The sequence below is a fragment of the Paroedura picta genome, chromosome 12, assembly GCF_049243985.1.
Source record: "Paroedura picta isolate Pp20150507F chromosome 12, Ppicta_v3.0, whole genome shotgun sequence".
Classification (NCBI taxonomy): Eukaryota; Metazoa; Chordata; class Lepidosauria; order Squamata; family Gekkonidae; genus Paroedura; species Paroedura picta.
Genome location: NC_135380.1, coordinates 16,374,057 through 16,393,183, shown reverse-complemented (window position 1 = coordinate 16,393,183; position 19,127 = coordinate 16,374,057). Strand labels below are relative to the sequence as shown.

At 48.4% G+C, this 19,127-nt stretch overlaps 1 protein-coding gene and 1 pseudogene across 2 annotated transcripts in view; one reads left to right on the top strand and one right to left on the bottom strand.

Annotated features, from left to right (window-relative positions):
- The window catches only part of ADGRA2 (adhesion G protein-coupled receptor A2), an 86,853-nt gene that overhangs the window by 45,371 nt on the left and 22,355 nt on the right, over positions 1-19,127 (bottom strand). For both annotated transcript variants that reach the window (XM_077306986.1, XM_077306987.1), the window contains exon 2: positions 13,670-13,741. In XM_077306986.1, coding sequence (XP_077163101.1) covers positions 13,670-13,741 — 72 coding nt within the window. The remainder of the gene's footprint in view (positions 1-13,669; positions 13,742-19,127) is intronic.
- LOC143822185 (mitochondrial import receptor subunit TOM7 homolog pseudogene) lies at positions 14,962-15,129 on the top strand (annotated as a pseudogene).

Here is a 19,127-nt window from a genome sequence, read left to right as displayed (position 1 = left end):
CAACTCCTCCTCCTCCTCCTCTTTGGTCAGTTACTTTTGTGTGTCACAGAAAGACTAAGCAGGTAGAAGCAGGAAATAAAGGCAATCTCAGGGAAACAGTCTACAGATCCACAAGTACACACCATTTGCACTGAGTTTTTGATAAATTATGAGCATTTCCCCCCTGCCCCCCCAACAAAAAAAAAAAAACCACATTCAAGGATGTAGCTTGAAATAATCACAACATGATGCCTGCCAAAGAGAGTTCGCACATCACCGGTAGTGATGCTCCACTTCCGGGACAGTCAGGGACAGCTACCTCTGCACAGGAGTATAGCAACCTGTCAAAATGGCTGCCCTATAGCGAGCAATATCTTTCCCCCTAAGTAGTTCTACTCTTTGGGATGGGCTTCACCAGAAAGTGACAGGATTTTGTTAGCGAATACAATTCCTTTTCAGGATTTCGTCATCCTTTCGAGCTACTGGGTGGAAGAATGCTTTGAATTATCATTAAAAATGCAGCTGAGACGAAGAAAACCGAAGTGAGAATCAGGCCAGAATGTGGGTGGGATTTAGCACTGGTGACAAAAAATTATTCTTGTCACATCTCCTGGAGTGGTGAAGGGCAACTCTCCAGCAGCACTTAGCCTGCAAAGGAAGAGGCATCTCTTGACCAAGGGAGATTCAAGTGGGTAGCCGTGTTGGTCTGAAGCAGCACCATAAAACAAAATCAGAGTCCAGTGGCACTTTTAAGACCAAGAAATATTTATTCTGTGCTTGCACTCGAAAGCTCATACCTTGAATAAATCTTTGTTGGTCTTAAAAGTGCCACTGGACTCTGATTTTGTTTTGTTGACAAAGGGAGCTTGCTTAAACCAGCCACCTACTGGCAGCATGGCCATAAGGGATTCCTTTGGTGCTGGGCAGCGTTCAATGGACTCCTCGCTGCTTTACCACATGTTGGCGGAGCTCAACATTTCATGCCAAAAAAACCCCCCATTATACTAAGAAAGTGGGGCTAGCCCCTGAATGAAACTGTCATGGGAAATCCTAGTCGACAGAGGGCAAGGACTGTCTGGAATCCAGCTCGGAAACATGCCGTAATTATTAGGAGAACAATTGGGTTAACATTTGGAAAGCGGCAATTAGCAAACAGGAAATGCCATTTATTTTGAAATGGAACAGAAATCGCTGCCTGCTCTCGTGGTGGAGATTGCGAAAAGGCAGTGCAGGCTGGAGGCTGGAGGTTGATCCCTACATCACACAAGTGACGGTTCGCTTGCACTTAAGAAAACGTGCAAGGATTGTGGGAGTGGCCACACTCAGGGACCGCAAAGTGAGATCCGCTTTGCAAGAACAGCATCAAAAACGAGAGAAACTTTGAATCAATTAACTGGCTGGCCTGTAAGAAATCTGTTTCAGGAACTGAGGTTTTGGCTGCCTTGCTCCAAAATGGGAATCAAGGCAGAACATGGGTGGACTTAAGTGCTGGAAACGGAAAAAGTTTAGGTGCCTGACTGGACATTTTCTAAAGGCCTCAGCAAAATGTTCTTGTGGCACCTTCTCGGGTGGTGACAGGCAACTCCCCAGCAGCCTCTAATAGCAGCCCTTAGCATGCAAAGCAAGAAGAAAGAGAAGAAGAAAAAGAAAAAAGAAGAAGAAAGAAGAGTTGGTTCTTATATGTTGCTTTTCTCTACCCGAAGGAGTCTCAAAGCGCCTTACAGTCACCTTCCCCTTCCTCTCCCCACAACAAACACCCTGTGAAGTAGGTGAGGCTGAGAGAGCACTGATATCACTGCTCGGTCAGAACAGCTTCATCAGTGTCTGTTCTATACCTCTATACTAGGCTTTCTCAAGCAGGGTTTTGTGAAACCCTGGAGCTCCTTGATGGCCCTGGAAGGGTTTCCTGAAAGAGTGGCAGTTAATTAAATTTTAATATATATTTTAAATGTGTTAAACTTTGATCAGTTTATATGACCATATATGGTCAGGTTGACCCACCTTCCCCTCTCCCAAAATGGCCAATGATGGGCCTGGAGGGGGTGGGAAGGAGAGGGGCACCAGATGGGCATGTACCCAGCTATGCTTCCCAAATATATCCTGCACCATCATACCACTTCTGGGGTTTCTTGAAGCCTGAAGAATGCTTCAGGGGTTTCCCAATAGTAAAAAAAGTGAAGAACGGTTGCTCTACATCCCATGGTTCCCCCTGGTGGGACCAGAAACGGATTACATTGTTCTCCCCACCTCCATCTTATCCGCACAACAACCCTGCAAAGTCAATTAGGGCAAGGGTGTCTGAGTGGTCCAAGGTCGCCCAGCAAACTTCCAAGGCAGGATGGACATTTGAACCCGGGTCTCCCAGATGCCAATTGGGCATGCTGACCTCTGCCCCACACTCGCTCTCTTATTACAAGCTCCCTGGATTAACTTGGAGTCGAACGCTAATCTGCCGACTCAGTTTTAATTAACTTCAGCTTCAACTTCATTACCTGAGAATAAGGACAATTTGACGTGTGTATTTTAAAGTGCTTTAATAATGACTCTGGAATCTTCCCTTATTGCCAGTTTGGTGGAGTGATTAAAAGGTCAGCCTAGAACTTCGGAGACCAAGATTAAAATTGCTGGTTGACCATGAACCCAGGTGACCTCTGACCAGTCATTGTCTTTCTCTCACACACACACTGACTACCTATCTCACAGTCAAAATTGAGGGTCATGGGGCACGTAAGCAGCCCTGCAGAAAGGGAGGGGGGAATGACGGCTAGATATTATTTACATACACAAGCTAAACTTTACCTGCTTTAAATGTCATGTCATTGCACTCCTTCTATTTGAAGCTGGCTAAGATACTCCTAAGAGCCTCTTGTGGCGCAGAGTGGTAAGGCAGCCGACATGCAGCCTGAAAGCTCTGCCCATGAGGCTGGGAGTTCAATCCCAGCAGCCGGCTCAAGGTCAACTCAGCCTTCCATCCTTCCGAGGTCGGTAAAATGAGTACCCAGCTTGCTGGGGAGTAAACGGTAATGACTGGGGAAGGCACTGGCAAACCACCCCGTATTGAGTCTGCCAAGAAAATGCTGGAGGGTCACCCCAAGGGTCAGATATGAACCGATGCTTGCACAGGGGATACCTTTACCTTTAAGATACTCCTCCCCCTGTTTCCCTCAGAAAGCAGCCAACATGAACATGTGCCTAAAATTGGGTACAGTCTCACAGGTCCTGTTCTAGCCGGCTGCGTTATCCCGTCCTTCGCTGTTTCCCCACGCCTCCCCTTTTGCTCTCCTCTGAAACTTTTCAGGTTGTGTGGCGGAGCTGGCATCAGCATATCCTCAGGTGGGTCAACTGCACCAATTGAGCCATCCGGTTTGAAGCCCGGCTCAGGAAAGCACACACAATTTCACTGCTATTCCTGTACAACACATTTGCAAAAGCGTAACACAAGAACAGTTAGAAACCGCCTGAATGAAGAAAGACAGGAATTTGGAGGACACGTTTGCACCTCTGTTCTGATCTGACTTGGGGGCCCCTTTAGATGTGTGCTTTGGCAAAAAAAAAAAAAAAAAAAGGAAACCCAAAACAAAACAAAAACCTCAAACTTGGAGACCTGCCATTGTTTCTAGGGTGGGCTCGAAATGTCTTGTACCGAAAAACAAGTCATTATAAAAACCCAACCGATCTCTCTTTATTGGCCTTTGCATGTTTGTTGCATGCGCTGTACAAAGGAGGAATTCAGAGAGCTGGAGCATGGAAAATTGGACTTTCTAAATCAGATCTGGTGTCCTTTTTCGGCACTGACTGTTGCTGCGCATACTCAATGAGCGTGTTTCGTTTTTCTATCCACGTTTTCCCTCCCCCTCCCCCTCCTCCTGTCACTTCTAATGACAACCTGGAATGGGCCAGAATTAGATGATGAGGCTGAGCAAGTAGGAGTTAAAGTTTATGTATGATTTAAACTGCTTCAATCAGACAAATGTTTTGCTGTGTCTAGGTTACGCTAACATATAATTTGGGTTTGGGGAGTTGTTTAAAAAATGACTGAAGCGTCTCCGGGGAGGGGGAAGAGAAGAAACCACCACCCACCACCATCAGGGCCTGAAGATGTTTCCATGTTGTGGTACCGCACACGTTGGATAATGCACTTTCAATGTGCTTTTGTAGCTGGATTATCCTGTGCAAAAGAGGGTATAATCTGCATGGGGCTTTTTTACCCGCTCCCAGATCAACTAAATCCCTGCAGTCTACACTGCTTCCAAAGCGCCCAAAATGGAAATGCAAATCGCATTCAGTGTAGACGGGATGGATTCATTTGAACTGGGACGGGGTAAAAAGCCCCGTGCAGACTACACCCAGGTCTTTTCCACCTCTCCAGTCTAAGCTCAAGGGTCCACAACGTGGTGCCCTTGGGCTTCTGACTGCCCATGGGAGATTCGGTTGGATGTGCAGATTTTTTTAAATGTTGCTTTGCCGGCAGTAGTCACTACAGCACACAGATCTATAACGTGTGATGAACGTCAGCTGTGGCAGCCATTTTGTGGCTGGTTCCACCTCTTGTGGCAGCCATTTTGTGGCTGGATCCACCTCTTGTGGCAGCCATTTTGTGGCTGCACCCATCGTGCTGTGTCAGGATCCCAAATGTGCCCACAGACTCAAAACGGCTGGGGGCCTCTGCTCTACCAGTTGGGACCTGTTGCAACTGTGACCTTGCGCCTGCCTCGCTAGAAAGCGCCTTTCCCTTTCTCGGAAATAGCAGAAAATTCAGTTCTCACTCATCTTACCCAGCAGTAAGACAACAACAGCATTCTATCTACAGACATCTTAATTCAATTACACATTTCCAAGTCTCAAAGCGCTAAATGTTTGCAAGTCTCAAATCGCTAAATGTTTGCAAATCTCAAATTGCCGAATGTTTAGGTTTACTGGCTGCAGGCTGCCTGGAAACTCCTCCAGGTGGTCCCACACAACCATCTCCCCCACCCCTCCATGCATTTCAAAGTGTGCTGATTAACTCCCTTACCGGCTGCTGCATGGGCCAATTCTGCTCAGCGCTCTGCCAGCTCGGCACTGGGTCTGCACACAGGGTGATTACTCTGCATCCCCCATGGCAAGAGCTTTCCAGCCACTGCAAGCGTTGAGCCAAGAAACAAGGACCCACACGACGCCAAGTCTCCACTTCATCCCATCCCAAAGGGTTTGTTGATTTTGGCCTCTGGAGTGTGTATCTTTGCTCTATTCTCTTCCATCGCGGCAGGTGGCCAAAGTCCATGGGATGTTTGCACTGGGGGGAAACAATCTCTCCAGGGGGAAAAAAAAAACAGCTTTGCCTTGATGGACTCCTGAGGTTCTCGAAATGAGCCCGTTTGCTCTTGCCAGAGCACCTCATGTGCACATGCGCATCAACACACACCCGGCCTCTGAGGATGAAATACATCATGTTTCCCTTGGAGCTGAATTGACTGATCATGAGAAAACCAAATAGGCTGTGGAGGAAGGCTGCAGAGAGAGCCATGAGCTCACTACAGCACCGCAAACAAAATCCGGCACAGGGAACGGATGCTTAGACGAGGGCTTCGCGGGGACTCCTCCTAGGGCACGTTAGAAATGCACTCCTGGATCAGAACCAGGTTTCTGCCTAGAGCAGCATTCTGCATATTGAGCCTGAAGGCTTCACTTTGGAGCAGGGAAGTTGCAAATTCCAAGCCACCCTCTATTCCAGGGGTAGTCAAACTGCGGCCCTCCAGATGTCCATGGACTACAATTCCCATGAGCCCCTGCCAGCGAACGCTGCAGTGGCTCATGGGAATTGTAGTCCATGGACATCTGGAGGGCCCCAGTTTGACTACCCCTGCTCTATTCTATCAGATAGGTGGCTCAGTCAGACAAAAAGGGCCAAAAGAAAAGTCTGTGCGTGTCTCTCTCTGTTACGCACAGCATGAGTCCTTTTCACTGCTCTGCTGGGAGGTGTGACAGGGACCCACAAAACGCCAGACTCAGCTCCTGAAGGAGAATTCCTGCCCCTTCCTGGGTCAGGGGTTCAAGCCCAGCCCAGGTTCACAGGGATGGAGGGTCCGTTCCCATCCACCCATTGCTTGTCAAGGCAGAGTGGAGCGAGCTACCGGACATGGACCTGTCAAGGATACAAAAGCCATCATCTCAATTGGCGCTAATGGACCCTCTTTGCTGATGCCATCAGCAGAGAGGCAAAGGGTAGGATGAATAAGCCAGAGAGAAGCAACGTCTCCCGACTCTTCAAGGCTGAGGCCGTAAAACGGAGAAGCAACTCCTTGCTGCTTTGCCCCTTTCTGCTTCTGAAATACACCCCGGATGTCTCTGGAATATCAACACTACAGAGACAGGACTGCGGCTAAGTGGGAGAACACATGGCTTTTTATATCCGTATGTTCCCAAGTTCAGTCCCTGGCCTTCCCAGTTCAAAGGTTAGCATGCAGCAGATGCTGGGAATTACCTCTCTGTGCCTGAAATTCGGGAAAGCAGCCAGGGAAAATAGGCCACAATAAGCCTGATTTAACGTTTACTTATCTAGAGCGGAGATTCCCAACCAAGGGTCTGTGGACCCCAGGGATTCACAGGAGTTCCAGAGGGGGTCCATGGCCTTTCCCTTCCTGCCCAAATGAACTCAGCCACAAGCTAGGGAACCGGCTGCTTCCGTTGTTCCCCCTCCTGAACGTGAGGGAATTCTCCCATGGTTTCTGCTCCTAGAGAAGGCAGAGTCTCCATGCTGGCTTAAACCACCTCCTGCCTCTCCCCTTTCAGTCCTTCTCAAACCTGCCCATTAACACAGGTGGTGAAGTGACAGGTCACTTCTGGTGGCATGGCAGGGAAGCGTGGCCGGTTGACATCACTTCCAAGGCTCCTCAAAGCCTGATCTAGTGAATTATACCCTGCTTTGCTCCCTAATGGAAAGCCAAAACAGTTTGCAACACTGTTACCTGCCCCTCTTTTTTATGTTCATAACTGTTCTGTGAGGTAGGGTAGATTGACCCCAAGCTATCCTGCAAGCCTCCCTGGGGATCTGAATGTGGGCTTCCCATATCCTAGTCCATTACGCTAACCCAGCCTTTTTCAACCTTTTGACTATGGAGGAGCCCCTGAAATAATTTTTCAGGCTTCATGGAGCCCAGGAAGTGATGTCAGCTGGCCATGCCTCCCAGCCACAACCTGGCCATGACTCCCAGCCACAACCTGCTCCATTATAGGCCATTGGGGTATGTGTGATATGACCATATACAGTCATAGCACTTAATAAATGTTTAACAAATTATATCCATATAAATTTATTAATGGCCACCCATTTGGAAATCCCATCCAGGGCTGTCACGAAACCCTGGTTGAATCAAACTGGTCTGATTCAGGACCAGGCAGCTTCATATTCCATTGTGTTTACAGTTGTATCTGCATTCTTTTTGTGCGCCGTTCTATCAACAAACAAGAGCACGCGTGTACATCAGCAAAACCCCACACAGGTTTCTTTCATGCAGCCTTTCCTCAATGTGCATCTGCACATTGTTAACCTGAGGGGGTATGAGACGAAGGATTGGTTCCAGACTAAATTTTCCATTAGCAGAGCAGAAATTTCCGGCCTCCCCCCTCCTGGTACAGCCCAGTAATATCCATGAAACATTGTTCTTAGGAGATGGGTGTCCTGAGGAAGAACAGGGAATATTGCAGCTGACAGGAAGAATTGGTGGAATTGCCCCCCTTCCGTTAATGAAAATAAATAGTCTGTGCCACTTCAGTTTTGAAGCAACCCAAAAGGTTCTAGAATTAAAGAGGCATGGGATGTAGATACAGTGCAATTTCAGAACAACAAAGGGACAGTCAGATCAGTATAGCAGGTTCTCTCCCATTTTTGCCTGTGTGGTACACAATTCAGATCAGGACCTCTGAATACACGGAAAAAGAGCTTCAAGACCCCTCCCCCCTTACTGACCTGTAATGTTGGGAGGGGGACACTCTTCACCACATCATAGAAACTGACATATACAACAAAGAATATGTGGATTTCCCCAGCAGGTCAAATAGCACCTCCCAGGACCATGTATCCTCCCTCCCCCCAAGTAGCCATTGAAGATTGCCCTGTCTGGATCAGAACAATAGGAGGAAAGCTTATAAAAATATATTCTCCCCCTCCCCCACGTGGTTTTCGTAACTTCAGGAGGCCCTTCCAGGTGCCTACCCTTTCCCCTGGGGAAGCAAATACCAACTCCGGCAAGCCGTTCCAGGCTGAGAAAAGAATATGGGGTGAAGGGCTAGATGAAATCCCCCTTGCTCTAAATCTGACTTGAATTCGAGGGTGGGGCATTCTGATTTTCTTTGACATACACAAGTTGATAAAAGTTTGTCCCTAAACATGTATGAAATGCACTTCCTCTCTTCGTCTACTCCAGGAGTAGTCAAACTGCGGCCCTCCAGATGTCCATGGACTACAATTCCCATGAGCCCCTGCCAGTGAATACCCACACCACTACACCACCTGAGTAAAAATCCTCCACTAGAAACCTGGGCAAAACAAAAGATTTTAAAGGTAAAGGTAAAGGTATCCCCTGTGCAAGCACCAGGTCATGCCTGACTCTTGGGGTGACGCCCTCTAGCGTTTTCATGGGGTGGTTTGCCAGTGCCTTCCCCAGTCATTACCGTTTACCCCCCAGCAAGCTGGGTACTCATTTTACCGACCTCGGAAGGATGGAAGGCTGAGTCGACCTTGAGCCGGCTGCTGGGATCGAACTCCCAGCCTCATGGGCAGAATTTTCAGACTGCATGTCTTACTGCCTTACCACTCTGCACCACAAGAGGCTCTCAAAAGATTTTAGCCTGATGTAAAAAAAAAAAAAAAACTAGCCATCCCAACAGGTCCTCTCTGTGGCACCTCCCCGGTTCAGCAGCTGGGGATACACAGAGAGAAACATTCCCCTTGTCCGGGAGGAACATATGCAAGAAGGCAATTATTTAAATATTCTGGCCCCAGACTGTTTAGATTAAGAGAAATAACTTCAATAATTAGAACTGATGGAGTTTTAGGTTGTCTGGGTCCCCTTTCAGACAAGAGGGAATTCACTGGGCTCACACTGTAGGGCTTAGAGAGGGCCAGGGTTCAACCTGGACGCCTGTTTCAGTGCCCTGGACCCTATGAGACAACTCCCCATCTCCCAGGACTGAACATTTGTACTGACAAGAGAGTCTGGTGATTAAATGCTGCTAATCTCTGGCTGAAATCAAGCCCTGCTTCTGGGAAGTCCCTGAGCCCCAGCATGGCCCTCTCTGCCTTTACAAAAACCAACCCACCCCGGCATGCTTGTCTCTCTGTAGCTCAAAAGGCAAGGAAACAATCCCAGCTCTTGTCTTGCACAATGACCCCAGAGCTGAGCAGCGCATTGCCTCTGGGAGGGTACGAGCCACAATCCGAAGCAGAGGGCGTCAGGGCGGGCACTCCTCCCTCTGACGGACAGCTCTGGTCTCCCAGCATAATTTGAACATTCCAGAGTTGACCGTGGGGTTAATGCTGCCTTGTGCCCACTGGGATCAGGACGGGCTGTTTGTTCAGGACTCCTCGAACAATGAGACTTTAAAGAGATTTTCAGCACCCCGGGGTCCAAACCAATTAGGCACAGTTTTCCAGTCAAAAGTGGGAGGAGGAAACCAGAAAAGGGGAGGGGGGGAGAGATGCTCAGAAGTCAAGTGCAAGGGTTGCCTAGCAAACAGCAAGCTTGAAGGGAGGGGGCTAAGCGGAAGTGGGAATTTCGGAAGGCAGGGGGGGGCTGGAAAGGAAAAAAGGTGTCCAGGAGCACCGATTTGCTAGGATTTCTCCTGGGAATCCCCAGGCAAAGAGCTCTCCAGGGGGAGCGACTCTGAACAGCAACTCAAGCTGCTGCCTGCCCCTTGGTGAGCCGTAATCCTTTGCCATTAATGAGAGCTTTGTGCCAGGATCAAGGGGGTGGGGGTGACCCCAAACTTCAAAAATAAACAGGGGAAAGAGAATCAAACAAATAGGCATTAAGGCAACAACAAATGCCAGGCCCTCGAATTTTCGCAATACCAAAAGAGAGCAATTTAAGGGCAGCCTCAAACGGCTCTAGCTTCAGGGATCGGGGCCTTGTTTTGCCCACCACAAGTCAGGGTGGCACAGTAAAAAGCCATTTGCTGGACCAAGCCCCACACACAGAGGGCACCAAGTTTCCTTTAGAAAATGTTCCTGTCTGGGAAATATAATCACACTGTGAATGCAAACCTCGGTGTTCTGTCAGCTATCCATAGAAGATGAGCTGGGTTTTTGTACCCTGCTTTTCACTACCCGTAGCAGTCTCAAAGCATCTTTCAATCACCTACCCTTCTTCTCCCCACAACAGGCACCCTGTGAGGTAGGTGAGGCTGAGAGTACTATGGGAGAACTGTGACTGGCCCAAGGTTACCCAGCAGGCTGCATGTGGAGGAGTGTGGAATCAAACCCAGTTCTGCAGATTACAGGTCACCATGACACCAAGCTGACTCTCTCACACTAACATGGCAGGATATGCACTTCCTGACCACCATCTGAGCAGAAGAGTTTGGGGTGCTTTTTCAATGCATGTGCCCTCATACTGCCATCCTTCTCCACTTAAGGGGAAGCCACCGATGGTCTCTGGGACAAAAATCCCCCAGATCTGAACTTCACTTTGCAACTTCTTCTCCAATATGTGATCTTAATACCCATGCTCTGCTTGCAAACTAGGGAACTGCAAAGTGGATTAAAATACGTAAGAATTTCACAATCTCTAGGCACCATTCACAATGTTGGGTTTGTCCTCTGAAGCCCTAAATGGCTCGCCTAGCTAAAGGCCCTCTGTTCCCGTAGGAACCTGCTGAGTTGTTTGTTGGAGGCCACACTCTGAAAGCCCTCAAAGACATCCGCAGCAACACACTATGCTTAACTGGGACAGATTAAGTCCTGCATTAGATTGCTGTGTGCACATGATTTGGAGAAGCCCCCCCACACACGTACAATAGGCAAACTAAAGTTTGGTTTGGTTTGAATAAGGAACGCTTCACTTCCTGAGACACATACAAAGAGCAAAAGGGAAGGCAGGCATGGACCTAAGCATTATCCACATTCATTCCCATCATGGCAAGCTGTTATGAATTTGCTTCCTGGCTGCATCTTTGCCTTGAGACTTTATCCACAGAAGATGAGTGAGACTAACAACTTCTCCAGACTTTGTCTTGTCACTGGGTTTGCCAAATTCATCCTCCCTTCCTTCTTGAAAGGAAAAGATGAACAGATTTTAGCAAAAGTGTCCTTCCTTCCTTCTTTCTTTCTTGGACTGGAGAATACACTCTTGTTTTTTAATGGGAGACACACTCGAAAGGGCCATTGGAGCCCACTGAATTTCCAAGTGGCCCCTAGAATGGGCAATTTGTCCCACTAGGAATACTTTCTAAAAACCACAGGATGAGTAACCAGTCAGTCTGGTATGAATGGATTCTAGTAGCCATTCAAAAATGTAGCATGTTCCTATACTTATTCATGTGGAACCATTGCCCATTCCTCTTTTTTAAGCTTATCCCTTGAATGGCGTGACTGAATGAATGGGGACTTGTGGGACCATCACACGAAGGATAAGATGTGAGCAGAAATGTACTTACTAATTTTCTGGAGAAGGCCTTGGTGTAAGACAGTGTGTGGCACGCCTGGGCCTGGGACACGGCCAACTAAACCACATCCCCTAACATTTAAGGGTGCTTGGCGGATTCCAGCTTTTATTTTTAAAAGATGTTTGCACGCCACCGGCTGAGCCTCCTCAAAGGCCATCAAAGAGCTCTGCTCCATGTCAGAAGCCCGCCCCAGTCCACAGGAGCAGAACTCCCTGGTCTCATTCAATGCCTCATCTCACATTTGCTGGTGGAATGCGAGGGGTTTGCCTCAGCTCAGCATCTTGGAACAAACCCGCTTCAGTGCGCCAGCCCCCTTTCCCCTAGTATGTGCATACCTACCGATCAAATCCATATGGGGACATAAATCTCCCCTTATGAAAGCCCTGAGCTATAGAGATGCCTTTCATGAAGAGATAAGAAAGTTGACTTTGTTTGAGGGGGACAATGTTGCTTTTCACGCCAGGCCCCACAGACCGGCCTTCCCATAATGCTCCTTTGCTCCCACTGGTTCCCCTGCCAGAAGGACAGTGTCGGGATCTTCTTTCAAGGCCAAGCCATTGACTGTCCTGCCCAGGGTGCTCTTGATTGATTCTGCACATCAGAAGGCCCATTCAGATAATTAATGTGGAGCAGCAGATGCTTGGGGCAGGAGCAGGACTGTGGCAACAGGTCTTGCCCCAACCATTGTGCATTCATTTGAAGGCCATACTGGAACTTGAACCCATAAGGGTGGGCCTTTTCCACATGAGCCTTGCATAGAGAAAGCCCCAAGCACATAGCTGTGCGCACATGAATTGTGCTCCAAGTACATGGAGGCTGGGAAGATACAGTGCGTGCAAGTCACACACTGACAACATCTAAAATGAGTTTTATTTATTTACTTAAAACATTTATTAACTGCCTTTCTCCCTTGTGAAGTTCAAGGCAGTTTACATGACAAATACAACATAAATCCCATAGGAATCAGAATTTTAAAACTCTAATTACAACTGCCAATAATAAAAGCGAAACCAATCAAATGCAATCCTAAACAAAAGTGTCTGATTGCCTCCTGAAGATCGACAGTGAAGGGGGCCAGGCACACTTCCCTGAGAAGGTTGTTCTGTAATTGTGGGGCTGCTACAGAAAAGGCCCTTCCTTACCCACCCACCAAACATGTATCCTTAACTGTGGAACAGCCAGGAGGGCATCTCCCTGTCTAAATTCTAGGGCAGAAACTTATGGTAAAAGATGGTCCTTCAGAGGCCTTAGTCCCAAGCCATGTAGGGCTTTAAAAGACAACCCCAACACCTTGAAGTGAGTTCAGGAGTGGAACAGTAGAAACTAGCCAGCATTCCCACTATAGTATGAGGGACTTAGGTTGGCCACTGAAGAGGCCCTGAGTCCGCAACCACAAACCCGGATCTAGCAGCACCCCTAAGCTGTAAGTGGGCTCCTTCAGGGAGAGAACAACTCCCTCCCAGACAGGCTGACTTCTCAATCCTTATGCAGCTTCTCTGTTGACCAGCAGCACCTCAGTCTTGTCTGGATGGGGCTCCACTTCCAGTCCTGTTACTTTCTCCAGGCACCAGTTCAGGACTTCTACAGACCCACCAGATCCAGCTGTTAAGGACAAAATGAGTGGAGTCTCATCCAGGTTTATGACAAGCCAGTGAGGGAGGTTGCCTGAGAGAGTGAGTGACTCCCTCCAGGCCCCCCAGAGACTTTCATGGTACAGGAGATACATGGGTCTCCCCAGTCCTAGACAGAAGCTCCAACAACTACACCAGACCCCCTGTCAAAGAGGGAGCTGGGCACCAGGAAGCAAATTCAACCATGCATTAAACTACTTTAATGTCTGAAATCAGGCACCCCTTTCTCTTGCTTCACCGAGAATCCAGGAATGTAAATATTCTCCTCTTCAGTTCTCGCAATGACAATTCAATGCCTTCGGCCCTGCCCCTCCCCAGACTTCAGTTCTGCCTTGGCTGCATTTTGCTAATTCCCTGGTGGTTCATTAGTAGCCCCAGCACTGCCCAGAACCCACAATGGCACGATTGGCACTTACAGCTTCTCCAGAGCATGCAGTCCGAAGAAAGAGCCATTCTTCAAGGCCGCTATCTTGTTGTTGCTCAAAAGCCTAGAGGGAGAGAGGGACGGAGAGAGAAAGAGAGTTATTCAACCTGCTTTCAACCAAGCCATCAGGACTTAAATGACCTGTGAGGGCCAGGTGTGTGGTCCACAACGCTGCTAGATTCATTGGCCACAGTCAAGCTTTGGTGGAGACGGGAATGATGGAAAGGTGGCAGGATGAACATACAGAATCGTCCTTAGGATGGAGACGCCTCCCCCACCCACGTGCAAAGAGTCATCATTTGTATCAGCCTTTCTCAACTTTCTTTTAACCATTTACCCTGAAACATTCTTGACGCTTCAAGAAACCCCAGAGGTGGCTCATTCATGTACAGGTCCTCCCCTTTCCACCCCCTCCAGGCACATCAGGTGGCACATCATTTCCCCCGGTATCCCCTTCATTACACTAATTATACCTTCCTTCTCCCTGGCAGCCCCAGGGATGGCCAAACTATGGCGCTTCAGATGTCCATGGACTACAATTGCCATGAGCCCCTGCCAATGGGTCATGCTGGCAGAAGCTCAAGGTAACTGTAGTCCACGGATAGCTGGAGAGCCACTGTTTGACCACCTCTGCCCTATAGCCTCTCTCCTTTCCTTGCTTCCTTTTCTTCCACCCACCTACTTGCCAACCTCCCGTTATCCAAACACCCCATTCTCTTTTTCCTCCACGTGATAGCTTTCCCCCCTTCTCTCCCACCCAACTAACTACCGTTTCCTGTCCTTTCCCCTTCCCTACTTCCTTCCTCCCCTCCCCTCCCTTCCGTCTTTTACCCTCTTCAGTCTATCTCCCCTCCCCCTTCAACAGACAGAAACGAAGACTTTGAGAGCTCAACAATATTGCTGTGCTTGCACAATACCCCCCCCCCCACACCCAAAATGACCCAAAACATTTATGAGATCTCATCCATCTCTTCAATGCAAAGAAACAGCTTCTTAAATCAAAAGAAATAACCCCTAATATCGTAGACTTTTCTGCAATATTGTTTCCGGGAAGATCGTCCCCCTCTCCCCCCTGTGTGTATTTTTTAATCCACAATCTAGGGCCAGGCTCAGTATTAGTTATGGTGATTTTATTGATAATCTGCTTTGCAAATCTAACGTCAGAACTCTCTGCTTAAAAACTCAAGGTACACAAGGGAATGGGGGATGGAGGGGGAGCCAATGGTTTAGCAATTAGAATTCATATCTGCTTCCTGTTTCTTCCTTTGCTGGGTTGGTAGTGCCATGCCGAAGCTGAATAAGGAGGCGAGGAAGGGGCTGCAGCATCTCTTCAAAAATGGCCAGTTCACTACCTGGTGGGGCCTGATCCCCGTCGTGCTTGACCTAGGCTTTCAGGGAGGGGCCGATCCTGGAATGCTAGAAACAACCCTTTTAAGTCTACTTTGGGGATGAAGGGTTTAACCGTAATACTCTGGAAGGAAGCAATGAACAAAGTGGGAGATGCATCCATTCCATCTGTCAACCTCTGGCAACAGCCAGCACTTTGCAGGCATCACAGAATATGCTTAAAGCACAATAGAATATCTGTCAGTATAATTTTTTCGTGTCACATTTTCATTTTCTACTGTTGGGATAAAATGCTTCATCCGGGGGGGATTCATACCTGCCTGGGCTGGGATGATCATCTCTCATGGTGCTATGGCTTGGACCCAAGAGGAGCAAAGATTCTACAGTCCAGCAACAACCAACCCTTTCATTTCCTCATTCGTCGTAGCCCCAGGTGCTTTCTGTTTTACTATTTAGTAGGGCCTCCAAGATCTGACCAGGCCAGACCATCCTACCTTCCCTCTCTTAGTCAGAGGAAGGGAAAAATCACAAGTGTCTGTCTGGGAGCTTTTTCTTTCTCCTGCAGGCAGGCAGTTCAAGCATCCCTGGCCGAGCCAGGACTTCCACAGCTCCGAGGCTGAGGGTCTTTCGAGCATCTTTATCCCAAAGTAAACAGTTTTAGTTGACCACAAAAGGGGCCTTCTCTCGGGCTCCACCCGACAAGCAGGAAGCCAGCTGTGCTGAAAAGAGGGGGAGAAAGAACGAGCCCCCAACCCATTCTCCGAGCCACTCATTAAAGCTTTTTTAATGAGCAATTAGTGCTCCCAGACGTGGCCTTCTGCCAGGAGGGCCATCGAGTAGCCCCGAAGCTTTTACCGGCTTGTAGCCAGAAGCCACTCCAGACTCTGGCCTTACAAACAAGAGCACTCAATGGGCCCTTTTGCAGCCACTGCAGTGCTGCAACCGGCCCGAAAGGCCACCAGGATGCTCTGCTGAGAGAACACAATGCACTGGGCTATCTCAAGGGCAGCTCATGTCAATGCACCGCATAGCCAGCCGGTTGAGATCATACTGGGAGGTTTGCAATGAAGCGAGGGCTCCTTTATGGCAGTAAAAAAGCGGCACATCCAGCCTGCACTCCTTCTTTGGTGGATGCTGCACTACGGCAATGGGATTTCCTCAGAGGGTTGCCAGATGCATGCCTCGAATTCCTGGGAAACTTTTAGGGGCACGGCATGGGGGAGAGGGCCTCAGATGGAAGCCACAAGGAAAGTTGCTAAAGCTATAGGGTTTTGCCTGATCTCTGTGGTAAAAACCCATAAGGCAGGTACCTATGAAGGTACCACGGCATGGTTTTTTTTTTTTTCAAAATGGCGGCTGGGAAGAGCTCTCCCGCCCTGCACCTCATGATTCCAGCTCGAAACAAAGAGGAAAAAAAAACGTTTTTTAATTTTAACAAATTCTCTTAATCTGGGCAGGAGGACCCACCCCCTCTCGAAGTGGCCAATGAAGGGCCTGGAGAGCGTGAGAAGGGGAGGGGCCTTGGACATTTAAACCTTTATCCGGGCAGGTTGACCCACCCCCTCTCAAAGTGGCCAATGAAGGGCCTGGAGAGCGTGAGAAGGGGAGGGGCCTTGGACATTTAAACCTTTATCCGGGCAGGTGGACCCACCCCCTCTCAAAGTGGCCAATGAAGAGCCTGAAGAGCGTGAGAAGGGGAGGGGCCTTGGACATTTAAACCTTTATCCGGGCAGGTGGACCCACCCCCTCTCAAAGTGGCCAATGAAGGGCCTGGAGAGCGTGAGAAGGGGAGGGGCCTTGGACATTTAAACCTTTATCCGGGCAGGTGGACCCACCCCCTCTCAAAGTGGCCAATGAAGGGCCTGGAGAGCGTGAGAAGGGGAGGGGCCTTGGACATTTAAACCTTTATCCGGGCAGGTTGACCCACCCCCTCTCAAAGTGGCCAATGAAGGGCCTGGAGAGCGTGAGAAGGGGAGGGGCCTTGGACATTTAAACCTTTGTTGCCCGAGGCTCCTCTCACTTTCAGGGGAGGGTATGGCAGGGAGGCGTGGGGAGGGTATGGCAGGGAGGTGTGGACATCACTTCCTGATACCTCAAAGCCTGAACATTATTTCAGCAGTACCTCCACAGTCAAAAGATCGAAAAAAGGCTGCTGTAGAGACTGGGAAGATTCCTAGACCAGGTATGTTGATGCATCACTCTCCATGTCCTCCCAATGCCCAATGGAGTGGTGGCAGGGCCGGGGGAGTGTTGGCAGATGTTTGTAAGCTGATAAGGGTCAAGCGGCAACCCTATGATTCCTCTGCTAAGAAGACAATCCAGTCTTGAACACTTTCTGCAATGCAACACTAGCACAAGATGTATATACATCTTGTTCTCAAGTTGCGTGCAACCACCAATGATATTAATTTCTTGTCTTGCCCATACCGGACAGAGCTGGCACTCAAGACGGGTTGCAATAGAAACAACACAGAATCCACAATTTATTACAATAACTAAAACACATCATTAAAACGGATTATAAAAATCGGTGAGCCAGAAGCCATTGAAACTGCCCTATTAACTCTCTGAAATAGTTCTGACATTTGATCTGAGAAAATATAATGAATGTGACTCATCTAGCCTTACTAGGGAGGCCCAACTCTCACTGGGGCCTAAAGGTCAGTTGTAATAGCCAGGGATCTCCAGCTGCTATCTGGAGGCTGGCAACCCTACCTTCCCCCTCCCCACTTGCACACACACAAGGACAACCACTAATAATCCATTCCAACAGTTTGGTATGTCAGGAAAAAACAATCCAAGCATGCAGGGAATGGGGGTTTCAGAAAACTATAACACTGGGCAATGGGCTTAAGTACACCGGCTGCTCTGATTCAAAGTCTTCTAGAAAAAAGACAGCCTGGTTTGGAAAAATTCACCTCTTTAGAGATGTTGCATCAGCTCCCCGGCCTGTGCAGCTTGCAAAGAGGCCTGTGGAAAGTCAAATGATAAGCAAAGGAGAGCTCTGTTGCCTAAGCAGATGGATTTGCTGGAATTCCTTTTCCTGTTTCTCTTTCACGGAGAGAAGTGGCAGGGCCCATCTGCAGCTGCAGCTGCTTGTTTCCCCAAACGGGAACTGAGCAGGGTGGTCACAGCCCAGTGCTCCAGAAAGGGTGGGGGCTTCTTTGCATGTTTATTGGCTTATTTTATTTATGGCTTGACGATGATTTGCATGCCACCGCTCTGGGACTAGCTGTCTCAGGGTGGTGAACCTCAGCGAAAACACAAACATTTCAGTTCTGCGAATCACTGCTGCGTTGTCTACCAAACCCTGTCCATTTGTCACAGAAGGAAGAAAAAAATTTCTTCTCCTTACTGAAGAAGCTGCGGTGCAGCATAACCTCTAAAAACTTTTCTATCAAAAGATAAATTCAGGTGGGTAGGCGCGATGGTCGGAAGTCGCAGAACAAAATGTGAGTCCAAAGGCGCCTATAAGACCAACAAAGATTTATTCAAGGCGTGAGCTTCCTCTTTGCCTGAGGAAGTATGCTTGCACATGAAAGCTCACACCTTGAATCAAACTGCGTTCGTTTTAAAGGTGCCTTTGGACTCACACCTTGTTTTACTATCAAAACGAATACTGGTGAAAAAAATTAAGTCAGCACTGGCATGTGTGGAAGGGGGGGCAGTATTGGAAATGACGTTACAGACACTATCCAATAGGTCCTGCTGACATTCTACACGATAGCAAGAGGTCTTCTAACAGGAATCCCTGCAATTTCTCCAGTCAACTAATGGTAGTATTTCAGTGCTGGCATCCGAGCGCAACACAGCAAATGACTAAACAACTGGGTGTTGATTGCACAAGCACACACCAAAATCCTATTATCTAGCAGCACCTCTGGAAGTATTACTAGAGAAAGCCACTAAAAATGGGAATATGAGAAGAAACTTCAGAGCAAAGCAAAAAATGGAAAAAGACATTCTGGAGAACAATTAAAAATGTTGGTTCTTACTTTTAAGGTCCTAAACAGCTTGGGGTGAGGCATCTGAAGGGCTACTATCAAGCATGCTGTCCAGTTCACCAGATTTTACTCATGAGCCCTGCTTTCAGGGACCTGCCT